Source organism: Gracilinanus agilis, chromosome 1, assembly GCF_016433145.1.
Source record: "Gracilinanus agilis isolate LMUSP501 chromosome 1, AgileGrace, whole genome shotgun sequence".
In the NCBI taxonomy this organism is placed as follows: Eukaryota; Metazoa; Chordata; class Mammalia; order Didelphimorphia; family Didelphidae; genus Gracilinanus; species Gracilinanus agilis.
In genome coordinates, this window is record NC_058130.1 from 621,846,718 (window position 1) to 621,864,123 (window position 17,406).

Consider the following 17,406-nt stretch of genomic DNA (forward strand, 5'->3'; position numbering starts at 1 on the left):
AAGCACTATATAAATGCTAGCTATTATGAAGAGTTTGAAGAAGTTAGGAAGAGCAATAGAGTTTAATTTTCTATTAAGAGGGTCAGTATGTCCCCTTAGAAAACTGATCACATCACATGGGTTGATGGGGAAATGATTGGGGATATTGACTCTAGTCTAAACAGTCAACCTAGTGCAAATATCAATAGTATGGAAATAGGTCTTGATCAATGACACCTGTAAAACCTGGTGGAATCTCTCGTTGGCTACAGGAATGGGGTGGGAAGAGGGGAGGGAAAGAACGTGAATCATGCAACCATGGATAAATTTTCTTAATTTCTTAATCAATAAAATAAAATTAAATTAAAAAAAAGAAAATTAATCACAACTCTTCTCTAAACATAATCTATTCTACAATTTAAGTCTTTGATTATATTTGGCCTGCTTTGCAACCCCACCTACCATGCATATCTCTGACCTACTGGAACACTAGAATATTTGACAAGAAGGAGCTATAGTTGGATCAGCCCTACAGAAATATGGAGACATACAACATGGCTCCAATCCATGATCTTGTATTCCTCCACAACCCTAGCCTGCAATAATTAACTCTGCAAAACTGAACAACTCCAAAATTTCTTATTAAAAGCACTCAGCTAGTATTGGGGCAATTTCCGTCCCAATTGGGGATCTTAAAATACAAATCTAAACAAAATACATTTCCAAAGCAAAAGTCTTGTTTCTAAATATTTCACTCCCAGGAACATTAGGGTCATCACTGATGAATTTCACAAGCTAGATCTTCTCAGTTTGAATTGGGGAATCTCAAATTCATGCTAGAATCTAGAGAAAGGGAGATGATAAAACGTATCAAAATTTGAGCTATACTCAGCCAGGCAAGAAAGTATCTGGGTAGACTTTCCTTGCTCTATGGTAGAACACACTGTTCCATAAGGGGCTTAAAATCAGACCCTTGTGTCCTATTTAGCATTTGAATGAAAGCCAGGACACTGTGGTATAAGTGATTATTCATGCATGCACTGGCTTATAACTTTCCAGATATACTGCATATCATCAGCTAAAGATAGCCCAGTAATACAAGACTTCAGGCATACAGTTTCTTTCTCTGTTTTTTCCCCCATAAGGAAACCAAATTAAACATTGTAAGCATAGTCACATAAAAACAGGAGGGGAAATCAATACTGGAACAAAAATGAATAGCCCAGGAGAAAAAAAGGAGTGAAGCATGATGGTAAGAACTTTGGAAAAGGGAGGCAATTTCATGCCTTTCCCAGTACCTTTCCATGGGGCCTTGGCCAAATTCCATAACCTCAATTGCCTCCAGTTCCCACAAACCTGTAAAATGGGAATAAGCATGTTATTCATATGTCCTCCTTGAAGATATATGGGGAGTATTCATCAAGTAGACATTGGAAATGTGAGCAATAAGATGAAGAAATTTAATCTGCCTTCAATGCTAGTTACCAGATTCTTTATAAAGCAATCCCATTTAGTATCAGAGAAGAAAAAGGAACCCAAAACAAAAACATTATTGTAATGACCCCAACACTACAGTTATTTGGAAATGGACTATGTGGAAAAAGTAACTGAACTTAACATTTGATATAAAAATTTGGAAAGCGAGTTAAGCAAGAAAGAATTTTTTTCATTTAAAAAAGCATCTTGTGTGTTTTTCTCTTTTAAGAGTATGGTAAGAGTTCTGATTTTTTTTCTGTAAGTATAGTTTGTGTAAAACATAGCTCATTAGTCATGGGGTATTTCCTTTATTCAATATCTGATGAAATGGCTTAATATCTCAGGGAATAGGTGGAAGATTTCAATTGGGAATGGCTTCCTTGTACATAGTAGAACTTAATGAAAGCTTAATCCTCGTTGGCCAACAAGTGAATGTACTGATTTTCCTTACTTTTAGGTTATAAATTCAGTATCATAAGTGACCAGTCATCATTAAGTTTATTCATACATTTGGGCTCAGTGCCCCAAATTATTCCAGGACTGACACAATGCCTTTCTTTCCCAAGAAGACTTTGCCTGCTTACTACTGATTTTGCATATAGTCGTCCATTGGCATTTTCAGAACTCTTAACAAAATTAGATCAAAGTTTGCAATTGAGAGGAATAACGAATCCATTTTTAATGACTTTTCCCAACTGTTTCATGACAAATGACCTTTCTGTGATAATCAGTTGTAACACAGGTCAAAGTAATGTTTCCTATACATAGTAGATTCAAAAGAACATATGCCACAAAATCTCCATTATGTAATACTCTCATTTTAAAACCTGTTAGCATTCAGCCACTTCAAACACATTTCAGGTTTGAAAATTTCAGATCAAGTTCAGTTCTAGTCCACCTTCCTGCTATAGCAACAGCTAACACGATGGCAAGCTTGTCCCATCGATGGAGAAAGCAAAAGACAGCAGAGAAAATTGTCTTCCCAATAGTAAACTACTGCAACCATCTCAGAAGTGAGGTAAAGGATGTGGGGGCTCTGGTATTTATGCCTCTTTGGGAAAAGCTTCTTCTGGTTTCCTCTTCTGGAAGCTGCACAACTTTAAAAAAAAAAAAGCAGCTCAGTAATACAGTCAGAGGCGGAGTTACTCCATTTGGTAGATGCCTCCAGTCACTGCTGGGGTCAAAGCATCAAATCTGCTGATTTTTCCAAAGTCCCCTCGAAAGGGCAGCAACCACAGCAGTTTTCCTGCAAAGGAAATAAAATAAAGATCTTGTTGATTCAGCAGTACCTTTAAAAAATAATAATTACCTGGTTATGCTCCCCCCTACCAGGAAAATATGTGTGTGTGTGCGTGTGCGTGCATGCGTGCATGAAAAAGAAACCCCTTACAGAATCCCACTGCTTGGCAAGGGTTTAAAAAATGACTTTTTTAGTTCCTGCAAGATATTTTAATGCTTCTTAAAACAGTGGAAGATAAAGACTCCTTGTTTAATGAGAATGGGGAGAAGGGACAAACTTTTGCAGAATAATATCTAGACACTCATTTCATTTTTCGTTATCCATACTCTGGGGATCAAAGTGCGGAATGGCCCATCATACAGGAGAGTTATTTCCACTGGCTTGTATAATCACATCACATACTGAGCAAGTCAGGTCTCAACCAACCCCTACGTAAGATGGTTATTATGGATCGGAGGCATTGTCCTCATATGGGCCAAAGATATAGTAATAATAAGAACTGAAATGTTGGTAAGGTTGATTCTCTTGGTATTTCCTTCAACACATCAAACTACATATAACAAAATCTAGGAAATTTTATGTACTTTAATTTATGATGTAGATTTTAAGTCATATTCATGTAGCTTTAAAAATAGTCTTATTTTTCCATTGAAATAGCTATCAATCGCCAGATTTTAAGAATCTTTATTATCTCAATGTTGTAATACACCTTGCCAAGAAAACAATCTCAACACTGGTAGATAGCAGTATAAAGAATTTTCTTTTTTCTTTATCTGGACTAAAATTGCTTCAAGCACCAATAGCTCGAATTTATATTTATTTCACACACATACATAGCCTACTGACAATTTTTTTAAACCAGCAGATTAAATCTTGAGCCATAGACCTCCCTGGTCCTTCATGGTCAACCAAATGGCCCTGAGAAGCTGCTGTATACTTCCATTTAGTGCTAACAGTAGCAACAAAGCTAACAACCACAATCCACCAGAAAGGTACAAAATGTCTCTTCCCAGGGTTGTGGTGGGGGCTCAGATGATTTTCTGTGGTACAGTGTGATTTTTGGGAACCCAGGAAAAGTGGGTGGCTAGTAGAAGTGACCAGGGCAAAAAAGGAATGTATTAAAAGTTCAAAATAATATATCCTTCCAAAAACACATTGAAAATAAATCCAACCATAGAACTCGGATGCTTCATCTTAAGTCAGCCCAAATCCTTAACCCTGTCCCATACCTCCCCCTTACTAGGTGTTCCATTGGTCTTGAACTTGATTTCAAGAAAGTTGGCTTTCACATTCTTTCTCCCCACTCCTCCCCATACCCTTCGTAACCAGCCCTTAGTAACTGGCTCTTCTTGGAATCTAACCTCACTTTCGCCCACTGATCTAGTTCCCACAGTGCTTCAAAGGTAGCACCCTTCCTTATGGTGGGAAGGTGGTTTGTGGCGAACCCTTAGGGTTTGTGGCAACTGGGAATGGATGGTTTTTAAAGTGGTTGAGAAAATGCTTCTGCAATAGAAGGTGAGAGGAGGGGAAAAAAAGGCAGGAAAACATGTCCAGTGTCACATAGCTTCAGACCACTCAGGGTGAGGATAAGAGTATAAAAACCTGAAGAAAGCATAAATTCAGGGAAAGGGAAAACAAAAGAGAAATCCAAACTCTTTTTCCTGCTCTAGATAAAATGAGGTCTGTATACATACATATATACATACATATATATATACACACACATGTATATACATAGACACACAACAAAACATTCACAGCAGCATTTTTTATTTAGTAAAAAAAAAAGGAAACAGAGTGGGTAAATAAATGGTTGTATGAATGTCATTGCTAATTACAATAGGGTCTCCTTATTCTCAGCTTTGTTTTCCACTATTTTAGTATCTGGAGGTCTAGGGGGTCTGCCCCTTATGGTGGGCTATTCCAAGGAGCACCAAGCCAAGGGGCAGGAATGGAGAGAAAGCACATATATATGAGGTCAGCAGATGTTCACTTACATCTATGGTTTCAGCCAACAATATCTACTATTTGGGAATGTAGCCTCCAAAGATATAAGGCCCTATGGTGCTTTAAGAACCAAAGAGGGGCAGCTGGGTGGCTCAGTAGATTGAGAGTCAGGCCTAGAGACAGGAGGTCCTAAGTTCAAATTTGACCTCAGACATTTCCTAGCTGTGTGACCTTGGGCAAGTCACTTAACCCCCATTGCCTAGCCCTTTTTGCTTTTCTACCTTAGAACTAATACACAGTATTGATTCTAAGACAGAAGGAAAGGGGTTTTAAAAAATCAAAGAAGAATTCAGAGAAACTTATATAAATTGACATAGAGTGAAGGAGAACCAAGAGAATAATATGCATATTACTACAATAAAATTATTGAAAAGAACACTAAATCAAAGTCAGACTCTGAATAACTGGAATGAGTAGTCTTAGTCGTGGAAAAGAGGCAACAAATCTTGCATCCTCCTCTTGGAACAGTTGTGAATATTTTAGGGACTGTGAACATGGAAATTTACATACACTGTGTATATGAGGGGGGTCACCATGTTGGTTGGTTTTACTTATCTCTATGTTTTGTTTAGAAGGGAGGGCTTACTGGGTGAGTGGGTGTGTGTGAAGGGTAGGTCTGGAAAAGTCTGATGTAAACAAAAAAGTCATCAATCAAATTTATTATCTCAAAAAATCAAAAATAAAAGGAAATAGTCTCCCCTGCTACTTCCTCCCTTCCATATAGAAAAACTACAATTAATCATCAATTTTAGCCCCTCACTCAGTAGATATAAAAGGCCTATGTATCCAACTTATGGTATACAAAAGAATTACAATAATTCCTTTCTTAATTTTCTTCTAAGCCCTCTCATTCCTAAGATAAATTAAGCTGGTTTTTTAGTATACAAGCTCCTAGGAGAAAGAGATTATTTTCCATTTTCATTTTTCAGATGTCAAGAATAAAGAATATCTTCAGTTTGTCTTTGCATCCTCAGTGCTGAAAATGGTACCCTGCATGGAGCAAGGGCTAAATAAATGTTTGTTTATTAGATTGCTTCAATCCAATCTGAATTCACGTATATTTTTCAATGAGTGAATGTTTCTTGTTTGTTTTAAAACACTTTTATCTTCTACCTTAGAATAAATATTATGTATTGGTTCTAAGGCAGTAGGCAATGGGGATGGTTAAGTGACTTGCCCAGGGTCACACAGCTAGGAAATATTTGGGGCCAGATCTGAACCAAAGACTGGTTCTCAATCCACTGAGCTGCCCACAGAATTTGGAACCACAGAATAGAAGGCCTAGAACTGGGGCTGTTGGTACAAAGATGCTGCTCTCTATGGTACAGGAAGGCAGGAAGATGACCTGTGTGATTGCCCTTATCATCACTATTGAGGATTTGTATAAACAACCTTCTCAGATAATATTCTTTTTTGTAAGAAAGGAGAAAACTAGAGGGAACCAGACAAACCTTCCAAGTTGTAACACTCTTCAGCAGGGTCCTGGGCCACCAGTTACTGAGCTTTAGTACCTTGCATCTTCTTCTTCTAGGAAAGTCAGAAAATATATTAGAAGAGATTAGAGTTATCTCTTAATTTCCACTTGTGATAGAAGCCTATTTTCAAGTCACTTGCAGTGGGTTGGGAATGGGGTATCTCTACCTTCTTAAAATGCAGAGAGGCTTTATGTCACCTCCTCCATGAAACCTTCCCCAATTTCCTTAATCAAAAATGTCCTTATACTTTAGCTCATAGAATTTTGTTCCACAACTCTCTGGTGCACTTATCATGCGGTGTTATATTGCCTTATCTTAACCTCCTATTAGAACATAAAGCCCTTAAGTTTATGTACCATGTTTTCTGCGCATGGGCATAAATACAATTATTTTCTAGTGGAATATATTTAGTTTTGTTTACTAAACTAGGCTGGAAATTCTGAGAGAAGAGGAAATATGCTATAGAATAATTTTTGTGCCTTCATTGAACCAAAATGTAATACTGAACATAAAAGAGACATAGAACTTTTTAAAAAACTGTTTCTAAGGAAAATTTCTGAATTTAGCAAAAGTTTACACATTCAGGATTTAGAAAATAAGTGAGGAAGAACATAGCAAGGTGTCTTGTACATTATAGGCAATTGATAAATGTTTATTGATTGAATTTTAGAATATAGTATACATTACACTCATTTGGTCTTATAGGGCAAATTGACTCTAAGTAAAACAAATCATTAAGAATTAATATTTTAGAGTTAGAAGGGGCATTAAAAATAATACAGTTCAACTCCATAAAGCAAGAAACTGAAGCAAGATCAACCAACTAAACTTCCAACTCTTTTAAAGTAAAGTGATATCCTGTTTTATAGAATAGGTTGAGGACTAAGGTCATTTCAAGAATGAATCTTTGGGGTGGGAATGAGGGAAGTAAACTGGTAAATAATTTTATTGAAAAAATATTGTTTCATTTGAATATTAATTAGAGATTTTTAAAAACACATAATCTAACAGTTCTCTTCATTTCTCTTAGAAATGAATTTAAATGGCAAAATGCACTAAAGAACTAACAAAGAACATTTGTCCAAGGTAGCTCCCATAATTCAAATATTTGTCTTTATAAACCACTCGTTTTATAAAAGATTTGACTCTTTTTGGATTATTGGTTTCACTGTGTTGCTAATAAATGGACAAAATATCCAAAAATAGCTACCTGCATCTTTTTTTCATTGTAATTCCAGTTACCACCTCCTGTGGTTTTTGTATTTTATTTCATTGAGTATAAGGACATTCAGATTCTGAAGGGTATCAATGAAAAAAATAAAACCACTTAGCTTGATATTCTAATAAATTTCTGAGCCAAGAAGTGATATAAATATAAGCATGTTTATATAAATATAACAAATATATAAATGTAAAATATTCCTATACAGTAGATCAGGGGTTGGCAACCTTTTTGACTATGAGACCATAAATGCCACATTTTCTAAAATGTAATTTCATGAGAGCCGTGCAGTGCTCACAGTGCGCACTCCTGTAACAGTGCCTGAAAAAAAATTGACTTTATGGCTCCTGCAGAAAGAGCCATATCTGGCCTTCAAAAGAGCCAGATATGGCTAGAGAGCCATTCGTTGCTGACCCCTGGAGTAGATCATAGTTCCATATCATCTCATTCTAGGTGATTCTAGGTGACACTATCAATGTATCTTCCATTGAGAATCTATCCATTGTAGTTAGATTTTCTTTTTGTCTTTTTTTTTTGCTTTTGTTGTTTTTAATTACAAAGCAACCCAAAAGCCTTAATGCAATTTTTAAAATATTAAAGCTTTCTAAGCTTAAAAGTGTGCTAAGGCTTTGGAAACATGCTGTATTTTGCAGATAACTGGTATATCACTTAGACCAGTGATTCCCAAAGTCTGGTGGGTGCTGCAGCGATCCAGTGAGGCGGTGATGGCCACAGGTGCATTTATCTTTCCTATTCATTGCTATTAAAATTTTTTAAAAATTAATTTCCAGGGGGGCTAAGTAATATTTTTTCTGGAAAGGGGGCAGTAGGCCAAAAAAGTTTGTGAACCACTGACTTAGACTGTCCATTCCACTATTTTTCCTCCAAATTGATCTACCTACTGCTCCCCAAACTTGACAGGCCTTATCTTACAAATGTGCCTTTGTGCAGGCTTTCTCCTACACCATTAATGTACTTTTTTCTTGTTTTCTCCCCATTGAGCCCTACCACCTTCTGAGAGAATAGGGGGCAGCTGGGTGGCTCAGTGGATTTAGAGCCAGGCCTAGAGATGGAAGGTCCTGGGTTCAAATCTGACCTCAGACACTTCCTAGTTGTGTGACCCTGGGCAAGTCACTTAACCCCCATTGCCTAGCCCTTACCACTCTTCTGCCTTGGAACCAATACACAGTATTGACTCCAAGATGGAAAGTAAGGTTTTAAAAAAAATAATAAACAAAGTTCCGTGAGTCTGAAATGGTCACATGCTCATACATTCTGAGTTAAAAAAAAAAAGTCTTAAGCCATTTTAATTCAACTTAAAATCTTGTGGCTAATATGACACAGAGCAATGGAAAGAACTTCAAAACATGCTTAACATCTGGTCAGCAAAGTAAAAAAGCGCTTTTTTAAATTGAAGGAAAAATAAAAGTTGGCAACCTGTGAGTTAAGTCTGTGATGGAGATTGTGGTCTGACAACCAGGGATGCTTTAAGGCTTCACTCGCACTTATTCTCCAGCTAAAGAGAAAAATAAGAGTTTTATTAAGTAAGTGAGGCATGTCAACCTTGGAATTCTAAAGCTCCTGAAGGAGAGATGACATTCAACATCTGAGCAGTCCCTGGAAAATAGTAACAAGGAACAGAAGAATCACGAATTTATATTATCCCGTTTCCCCCATGAGACCAAAATAATTCCTTCTATTGACTGGATTTTTCTATTCACCCTCTTCCTGAAAAATAAGCAGCCATAGATGATGGCAGTGCTGCATGGTGACCAAATCACTAAAAGGGATAAATGAATCCTGAAGCAAGGGATGGGAAAAAGAATCTCCACTTTGAGAGATCTTTCTAGGGAGGAATAAAAATTATCTACCCTGAATAGTTTAGATGTAAAGCTCATTAACTTTCCCTCTATTTTTTCATCTGATTGTATGCTAAATATTTAATCCCCTCTTACCCCCACTTAGAATATAAGCTCTTTGAGGGCAGTGCCTATATCATTTGCTTCCTTTATATTCCCAGTGCTAATTCAGGGGAAACCAAGGTCCCTAGCAGCTAGCAGGCCCACGGATAGAGCTGGAGTCAGAAAGACTCATCTTCCTGAGTTCAAATCTGGCCTCAGACACTTCTTAGCTGTGTGACTCTGGACAAGTCACTTAACTCTATTTGCCTCAGTTTCCTCATCTGCAAAGTGAGCTGAAAAACCACTCCAATATCTTTACCAAGAAAACCTCAAATGGAGTCATGAAGGGTCAGACCGGACTGAAAAAATATTAGCTATCATTAGTTATTAAATAGAGAGGCAGCTAAGCTACAGGAGATAGATTTCCAGGCCTGGAGTCAAGAAGACTCATCTTTGTGGCTTCAAATCTGGCCGCAAAAACTTGTTAGTTGTGTCATTTAACCCTGTTTACCTCATTTTCCTCATCTGTAAAATGAGCTGGAGAAGGAAACGGCAAACCATTTCTAGTATCTTTGCCAAGGAAATCCCAAAAGAAGTCACAAAGAGTTAGATATGACTGAACAACAAAGCACCAATATGCCTGAAAAATTCAACACCTTAAAATTCAGTTCCACTCTTTCTGTGCCCCTGAATTATGAACTAATAATTATTTAAAGTAACAGAAGGCTTTTCACCTAAATTCTTGGTTAAATTATTTCTTAGCGAACAGAGGATTAGAACAAATGCTGCCAATAAAATTCTACCTACAAATCAGCACCAAAATCATAAACAGTGCTAAAATCATTTGGTGATTATTAGGATGAAAGTTCCTAAGAATATTTCATGGTGCATTGTCCCCCAGTGCACTTCAAAGTTATGGAATTAGTTGGAATTACCTCTTCTCCTTAATCAGAAGCTTAGAGATGAATTCTTTGGCCTCTTCAGAAATGCCTTGGAATTCTTCTTCTTCCAAATCCCAGCTACAAGCCAAGATGTTGCTTAGTGTCTCAGCATCACTATCACCCAGAAAAGGGGACAATCCACTGAGTCTAAAAGGCAAAAAAAGGAAATTTTAGAATGCTTAATTTTTTGGGTTTTGCTTTTGTTTTTCTTCTGGATAATCATGGTATAGTGAATGGAGCACCAGACTTCTTTTGTTCAGATTCTGCCTCAGACACACTAGATAGATTAGTCATTTATCTCTCTGGGCCTCTATTCCTCATTCTATAAAAAGAGGGAGATGGATTAGATGGCCTCTAACATCCTTTCCAGTGCTAAATCTGTGATCCTAAGAATTCAATTTAATTCAATATTTATTAAACATCAATTTCAAGCCCTGGGAGAAAAGATAAATCTGAAACAATTCATGCCAAGAGTCAGCTAGGTAATGCAGTGGATAGAGTCCTGGGCATAGAATCAGGAAAAGCCTAGTTCAAATGTATTCTTAGAAACTTGCTAACTGTGATACCTTGTGCAAGTCACTTCTGATACCTTGTGCAAGTCACTTCTGCTTCAGTATCCTCAAATGGAAAATAAGGATAATAATAGTGCTACTTCCTGAGGTTATAAAGAGATTCAAATGAGATAAAGTAAATTAAACTGCTTAGCACAGTGCCTGGCACATAATGGGTACTTAATAAATGTTTGTTTCTTTCCTTCTCTCTACCCTTAATTACTTTTTTATTTTTTATTTATTTATAATTTTATTTGTTATATATTTTATATATTTTTCATATTACATATTTAAATAGAAATTATATTCTATATAAAATTAATTTGTAATTATAAATATCTGCTTATTTATACTTACATTCTACAAGGAATTTTTAACTTATAGTCAGATAAACAGATACAAAGTGATACTGAAAGGATAATGTAGCACCTAGACTGTGTGTTGCCAACATGGGAATCACTTGTGTAAAGGCAAAAAGTTGAGAGATAAATTTGTTGTGAGCGAGAGGATTGGTCAATTTTGTAGCTTTGACCCCTCTCAGGATCATGGATGCTACAATTTAGATGGAATAGAGCATGTATAACAGGGAATAATGCAAAATTAGATTATAAAGGACAATGAGAATCAGACTGCAAAATGCAATAAATACAATCTGAAAATAATTGTATGTTAAAAGGATAATTGTATGTTTTTGTGTTTTTGTATTTTTGTACATTATATATTCTATAAGTATATATGTATATGCATGTATTTTATTTTGTAAGCTATTCATATGTTAGCTGTAATAGGGAGGCCCTGAAGATTTTCAAGGACAGTAGAGACAACTAGGAGTTGGGACTGAGCCTGTTATTTCACTGAGATGAGGAACTACCCAGTGAGTACCTTCTTTGTGCCAGGCTCTGTGCTAAGCAGTGCTGATACAAAAGAGGCAAAAGGCAGTCCCTGTCCTCAAGGAGCTCACAGTCTAATAGCAGAAACAACACACAAATGAGCTATATACAAGATCAATGGGAAATAATTGACCAAATTAAGACAGATTAGGAAAGGCTTCTAGTAGAAGGTGGAATTTTAGCTGAGACTTGAAATCAAGAGATGCAGATGAGGAGGGAGAGCATGTCAGGCATGTGGGACAGGCAGAGAAAATATCCAGAGTCAAGAGATGAAGTGTCTTATTTGTGGAATCTCCAAGAGTATACTGGACCAAAGAGTACATGCTGAGGAGCAAAGCAGGAGAAGACTGGAAGGGTGAGGGGAAGTGAGGCCATGAATGCCTTTGAAGAGCATTTTGTCTGATATTTCCTTTGTTTCTTTTGTCTCTTCTATAAAATTAAACTTATCCATGTGCATATTATATAGTCCGAGGGACTGTGATCTTCCTGAGACAAAGAACTATTATGATTTTCTCTTTGAATATCCAGTGCCTAATGTAATATCTTACACATAGCAAACAAACATTTAACAAATGTTTTTTAACTGGACTGAACACTAGACTTGGATTAAATAGCGACCTGGTTTTGTGCCCGTGTCTGATATACAATTCTCTACTGGAATGAGAGTGCCTTGTAGGCAGAGACTTTTTAGCTCTTTCTTTTCATTCCCCAGCACCTTGCACAGTTCCCGGCCCATAATGAGTGTTGGTTGATTGATCAGTTAATTGTTGATTGATGGATTTGGACTGGAGTGACCTTGAACAAGTTCAACTAACTTTGAGTTTATCTTTCTCATTCTGTAAAATAGGGATAATCATGTTTCCACTCCTAACTTCGGAGAAATTGTAAATTGTAGGAAGAAAAAGCTTCATAAACTTTAAAGGGTTAACAAGTGATTAGTGAATTGAAATATTCAGGTGAGTTATGTCAACTGATTATGGCTTTTCTTTAAAAAAAAAAAAAGAATAGTTTCTTTTACCTAAAATGTAAATCCTAAACAGAAACTATCTGGTGATTACTGTGGCACAAAGTGGTGGTTTGGGGAATCCTCCAATGAAAACAATCTTTGATGACATCAGAATTTTCAGTTCCCCTAAAACATCTAACCTTGTGACTAGACCATGTAATCAAAGGATGACTCCCTAACTTGTCTTGCAAATCAGTCTTTGGGGCATATCCCAGTGTTCATCAATAGTGCTCCATCCTGTCACATGCCCTTTTGAACATCCTGTTGTTAAAATCATCTTATTTCCATTTTTTCTTTGTTCCAATGGACCTTCCCTTCTGACTGAAACTTATTGCTCTTAAAACCTTTTTTTAGAACCAACCTGGCAGTCCCAGATGGGCAACTGGATAACATTTGAGTTTGCTAATGCTATCTAGGGTCTGCATGACCATACAGCTCAGTATGATATGAAAATATGGGGGAGAGTTAGAAAGAATAAGTAGAAAATTACTATTTTTTTAGAAAATGAAAAAAGTACTTTTTAAATACAAATATTATCTCATTAGATTCTCACAATAACCCTAAAATGTAGGTGCTATGATTATACCCACTTTACAGTTGAAAAATGGAGGTAAATTGAGATAAAATAGATATTAAATGTTTGATGCTAGAGATATGAACCCAGATCTTTTTGACTCCAGGTTTACCTCTCTATCTACTGTACCACTAGCTGAAGAAGGACCCCTCAGTAAATTTTAATTCAGCCACAAACATGTCCTTTGTTCCAGGATAGGAAAATTGAAATACAAATTATTCAAACCATTTCACAGTTTCTTTCTGGGAAGCTTTGATAATGGTGATGAAATGGGAAGGCATGGATTGGGGTGTGAAATTATAATTTCCATCACATGGTTTCAACAGGCAGCTACCTTGTCCCCTTGGGAAAGGCAACAACTTTGGTTGAAGTGTCATGTACTATGGGAGGGTCACAGCTACCTAAAATGCCCCAGGTTGGAGAAAATAAGAATTTAACCAGAACAGACCACGCACATAAAAGAACTTTCCCAGGAAACCTTCTGTAAGCCATTCTCTGTATGAGTCTACGCCAGCCAGATGGTGCTGGCATAAACTTTTCTAAAACCAGCCAATGTCAAAAAACCACAGTCAGGTCAGAAGACCTGCTTTAAGGCTTCTCTGAGGCAGAACCTCAAACAATATGGATGGAAAGTAGGGAATCAGTAGCCCAAAGAACAACAGACAGAATCATTGAGCCGAAAGACTTCATAAAAAGCAAAGGCTTCAGAGCAGCCGTCCATCACCAGCCTAAGGTCACAAAGAAAACAGTATGAGGGCTTAGCCAACCTTGACCAAAGCCACAAATCAAAGAATAACCCTCACATGTTCTGTGCGTGTGTGGAAAGTACTTTCCAGGCACACCCACACACAGATAGCGATCACCCATCAGTGGTGTCGTCTCTGAACACGAAGGTCAGTAATTCTTATTTATCTGTGCCATCTGGATACTATTTAGTAAATTGTCCCTTTTTTACTGCATCAATTGCCAATTTGGGAGGAGGAGGACCAAGGAAGCTAACTCTTTCCAATGTGTAAGTTGAGAAAGAATAAATTCATTGCATCTATAATATTGGTTCCTAGAAAGTACCGTTTGTTCTCATCCACCTCAAAATTACTTTAAATTTAAGGATGGGAACCAGGAGTGGTGATTTCATTCATATAAGGGATTCCTAGCTAAGAAAACTCCCTCTACAATGCAACTTTACTGCAACTTGTCCAGGAGAGCCGACTATGATACTGAGAAGTTATCCCTCCTACATCCACACAGTCAGTATAGATCAGAGACAGAATCTGAGCCGATATCTTCCTAATTCTAAGAATTGTTCTCTGAACCTTATGCCTTACTGACTCCACTTTATATATGTAATTTTTTCTGTGAATGCCCTAATATGGAAGTGTCTTGAAGGCTTTTGGAGCCTTTCTAGATTGTCTAACATGGATGCATCCCCTACCACCTAGGTAGGTATCATCTCGTTTGATTGACGATCTCTATCTTTAAACCTGGTGAGACAGAAACAGTCTCTCACTTTCCAGCCTCTCTCTATCTGCCTCTCTTTCCTGTTCCATCTAGAAGGTGAAGATCCCAGTTTATTCAAGTGCCATTGACTGAAATGGAAGGACAGGAAGGTCTTTCTCTGCTCTCCCTCTTATACCCCAGTTCTAAGAAATAGGCCAGGAGATGTTTGTTTGTGTTCTGTTCTGTTTGTCTTTAATTTCAGGTGGTGACAGAAATCTTCACTGGACCTGGAAATTCAAGCCAAGATGGCATTAGAGCCAGGATTTGCAGTTATGTGATTACAAAGTAAACTAATCTGACTGTGCATGGCTAATGGAACTAGAGAAGAGGGGAGCACTTCCTACATTTGGAGGAAACACCACTGATAAGAGCTGAAGCCATCTCAGAGGTCCCAGACACCCTTCAGTATGGATACTGAAGAACCCTAGGAGAATGATGACTAATCTACTTTGCATTATTTATTTTTTTTCAGATACCTTCTACCCCAACCCAGCTTTTCGCCTTCTTTTTGCGTTTTGTCTTCTACCATAGATTGTAAGCTCCTTGAGGGCAAGAATTGTCTTTCTCTTTTCATATTTGTAACTCTGACACAGTGCCTGGCACAGAGTAGGTGCTTAATAAAGACGGATTGACTTTCAAGGATATGAAGTCACTGGTTTGTGAAATATATATATGTATGTGTGTGTATATTTTTCTGTTTACTTATTTGTGTCCATATTATATATGCTGCCCACCAACATACATACACACATGCATATGCACACACAATTAGAAAGCAAGTTCCTTGAGAGCAGAGACTGTCTGGCTTTTTCTTTTTCTTTTTTTTTTAAATTTTATTTAATCGATTAATTAAGAAAATTTTTCCAAGGTTACATGATTCATGTTCTTTCCCTCTCCTCCTCCCAACCCCCTCCCGTAGCCAACACTCAATTCCATTGGGTTTTACATGTGTCATTGATCAAGACCTATTTCCATATTATTGATATTTGCACTAGGGTGATCCTTTAGAGTCAATATCCCCAATCATATCCCCATCGACTCATGTGATCAAGCAGTTGTTTTTCTTTTCTGTTTCTATTCCCACAGTTCTTTCTCTGAATATCTGTTTTTTTTCTTTATATCCCTAATGTTTCTAGCATCATATCTTGTACAAAATATGTATTTAATGCTTGTTGATCAGGCATCACACTTTTATTCATTTATTTTGTAAAAAAAATTAACCTTCTCTGTGACCTTGGGCCTCAATTTCCTCCTCTGTAAAATAATGGGGCTCAAATAAGATTTTATTTTTCAAAGCCCCTTTCAGCACTAACATCTTATAATGCTATCCATTATTACTTTTTCCCAAAAAAACAGCCAAGTCTCTTGTATAGGAGAGGGATGACAACAATTTTGTAAATGCTAATTCTAGGCCTACTTACAGCATGTAGGCTATCACGCCAACACTCCACATATCAGTAGGGAATGAAACAAAATCATAGTTCACAACTTCAGGGGCAAGGAATTCAGGAGTTCCAAAGTTTACTCGCAGCTTTTCTCTAGGTTTATATCTGCAATTAAGAAGAAAAGAACAAAGATGTCAGAAGTTGTTAAAAGCTTGAAAAAATATTCCCTCTAGTTGTTGTGACTGAAATTGGATGGCAGAGGAAAACATCCTTTACCAACAACTCTCTCAGAGAAGTTCTAAGGGTTTATTTTTCATGCAATGAAACAACAGGGAGCAGGCCTATAATTTCATATATATTAGGAACAACCTGCTAAGAGAATTCCTTCTATCAATGAAAGGCAGCATCTACTCCATAACTTATAGCCAGAGTGCCTTGATTTGAGCACAGAAGAGTTAAATGATATGCCCAAGGCCACAGTGCTAGTACTGGGTCACAGACAAGTCTTTTTTGGTACTAAGATCAGTTCTTCATCCACTGTACCACACTGTCCTTCTTGAACTATATCTGTAGGTGCTGCCCTCATATCTGGTCTGATGACCAGATCCCAGTGTAAATGGAAGTGGAAAAATGTGCTACAGGCTGGGGAGGTCATTCACCACCCCTATGGCATCCCTCCTCCTCCAGTTCAAAGGTCATTGTGCCTGAAGCCCAACAATATCCCTGTGCCTCCCAATCCAAAACTGAAAGTGAAACATCTAGTTTGGGATTTAGGGCTGCAGCCCTATATATTCCTTGCTGTCCCTATCTTTCCCACCCTGGAGTATCTTGAATTAAACTATGTGGCCATTCCTTGCATAAATTAAATGTGCCAAACAAAGGCAGATTGCTTTTATATCACTGACTAATTGGCATAATTTTATGCATAGTCCCTTTAAATGTGCCAGGGTATTTGAAACTTTTTGGGATGGTTTATATACAGTGTCCCCCAAATGTATACTACACACACACACATATATTATATATATATATATATATATCTTCCTGCACTATAGATAAGGAATGAGATATGGCATATACCATTAAATATGTCTGTTTTATTAGTTGGCTTGAATGTTTTTCTTTATTACAAAAAAGGATTTGTTAGTGGGATAGAGAAGGGAGTCTTTTTAAAGACCTATTCTTTAAACAAAAGGAAAGGAAAAGGAAGGAAGGAAGGAAGGAAGGAAGGAAGGAAGGAAGGAAGGAAGGAAGGAAGGAAG

At 37.2% G+C, this 17,406-nt stretch overlaps 1 protein-coding gene across 1 annotated transcript in view; it reads right to left on the reverse strand.

Annotated features, from left to right (window-relative positions):
• Window positions 1-1,398: 1,398 nt before the first annotated feature.
• The window catches only part of MYLK4 (myosin light chain kinase family member 4), a 143,771-nt gene continuing 127,763 nt past the window's right edge, over window positions 1,399-17,406 (reverse strand). The window contains exons 11-15 of the mRNA XM_044668285.1: window positions 16,181-16,309; window positions 10,236-10,388; window positions 8,837-8,915; window positions 6,154-6,229; window positions 1,399-2,701 (exon numbers count right to left, since the gene is read on the reverse strand). Of these exons, the coding sequence (XP_044524220.1) occupies window positions 6,197-6,229; window positions 8,837-8,915; window positions 10,236-10,388; window positions 16,181-16,309 (394 nt within the window). The 3' untranslated portion in view covers window positions 1,399-2,701; window positions 6,154-6,196. The remainder of the gene's footprint in view (window positions 2,702-6,153; window positions 6,230-8,836; window positions 8,916-10,235; window positions 10,389-16,180; window positions 16,310-17,406) is intronic.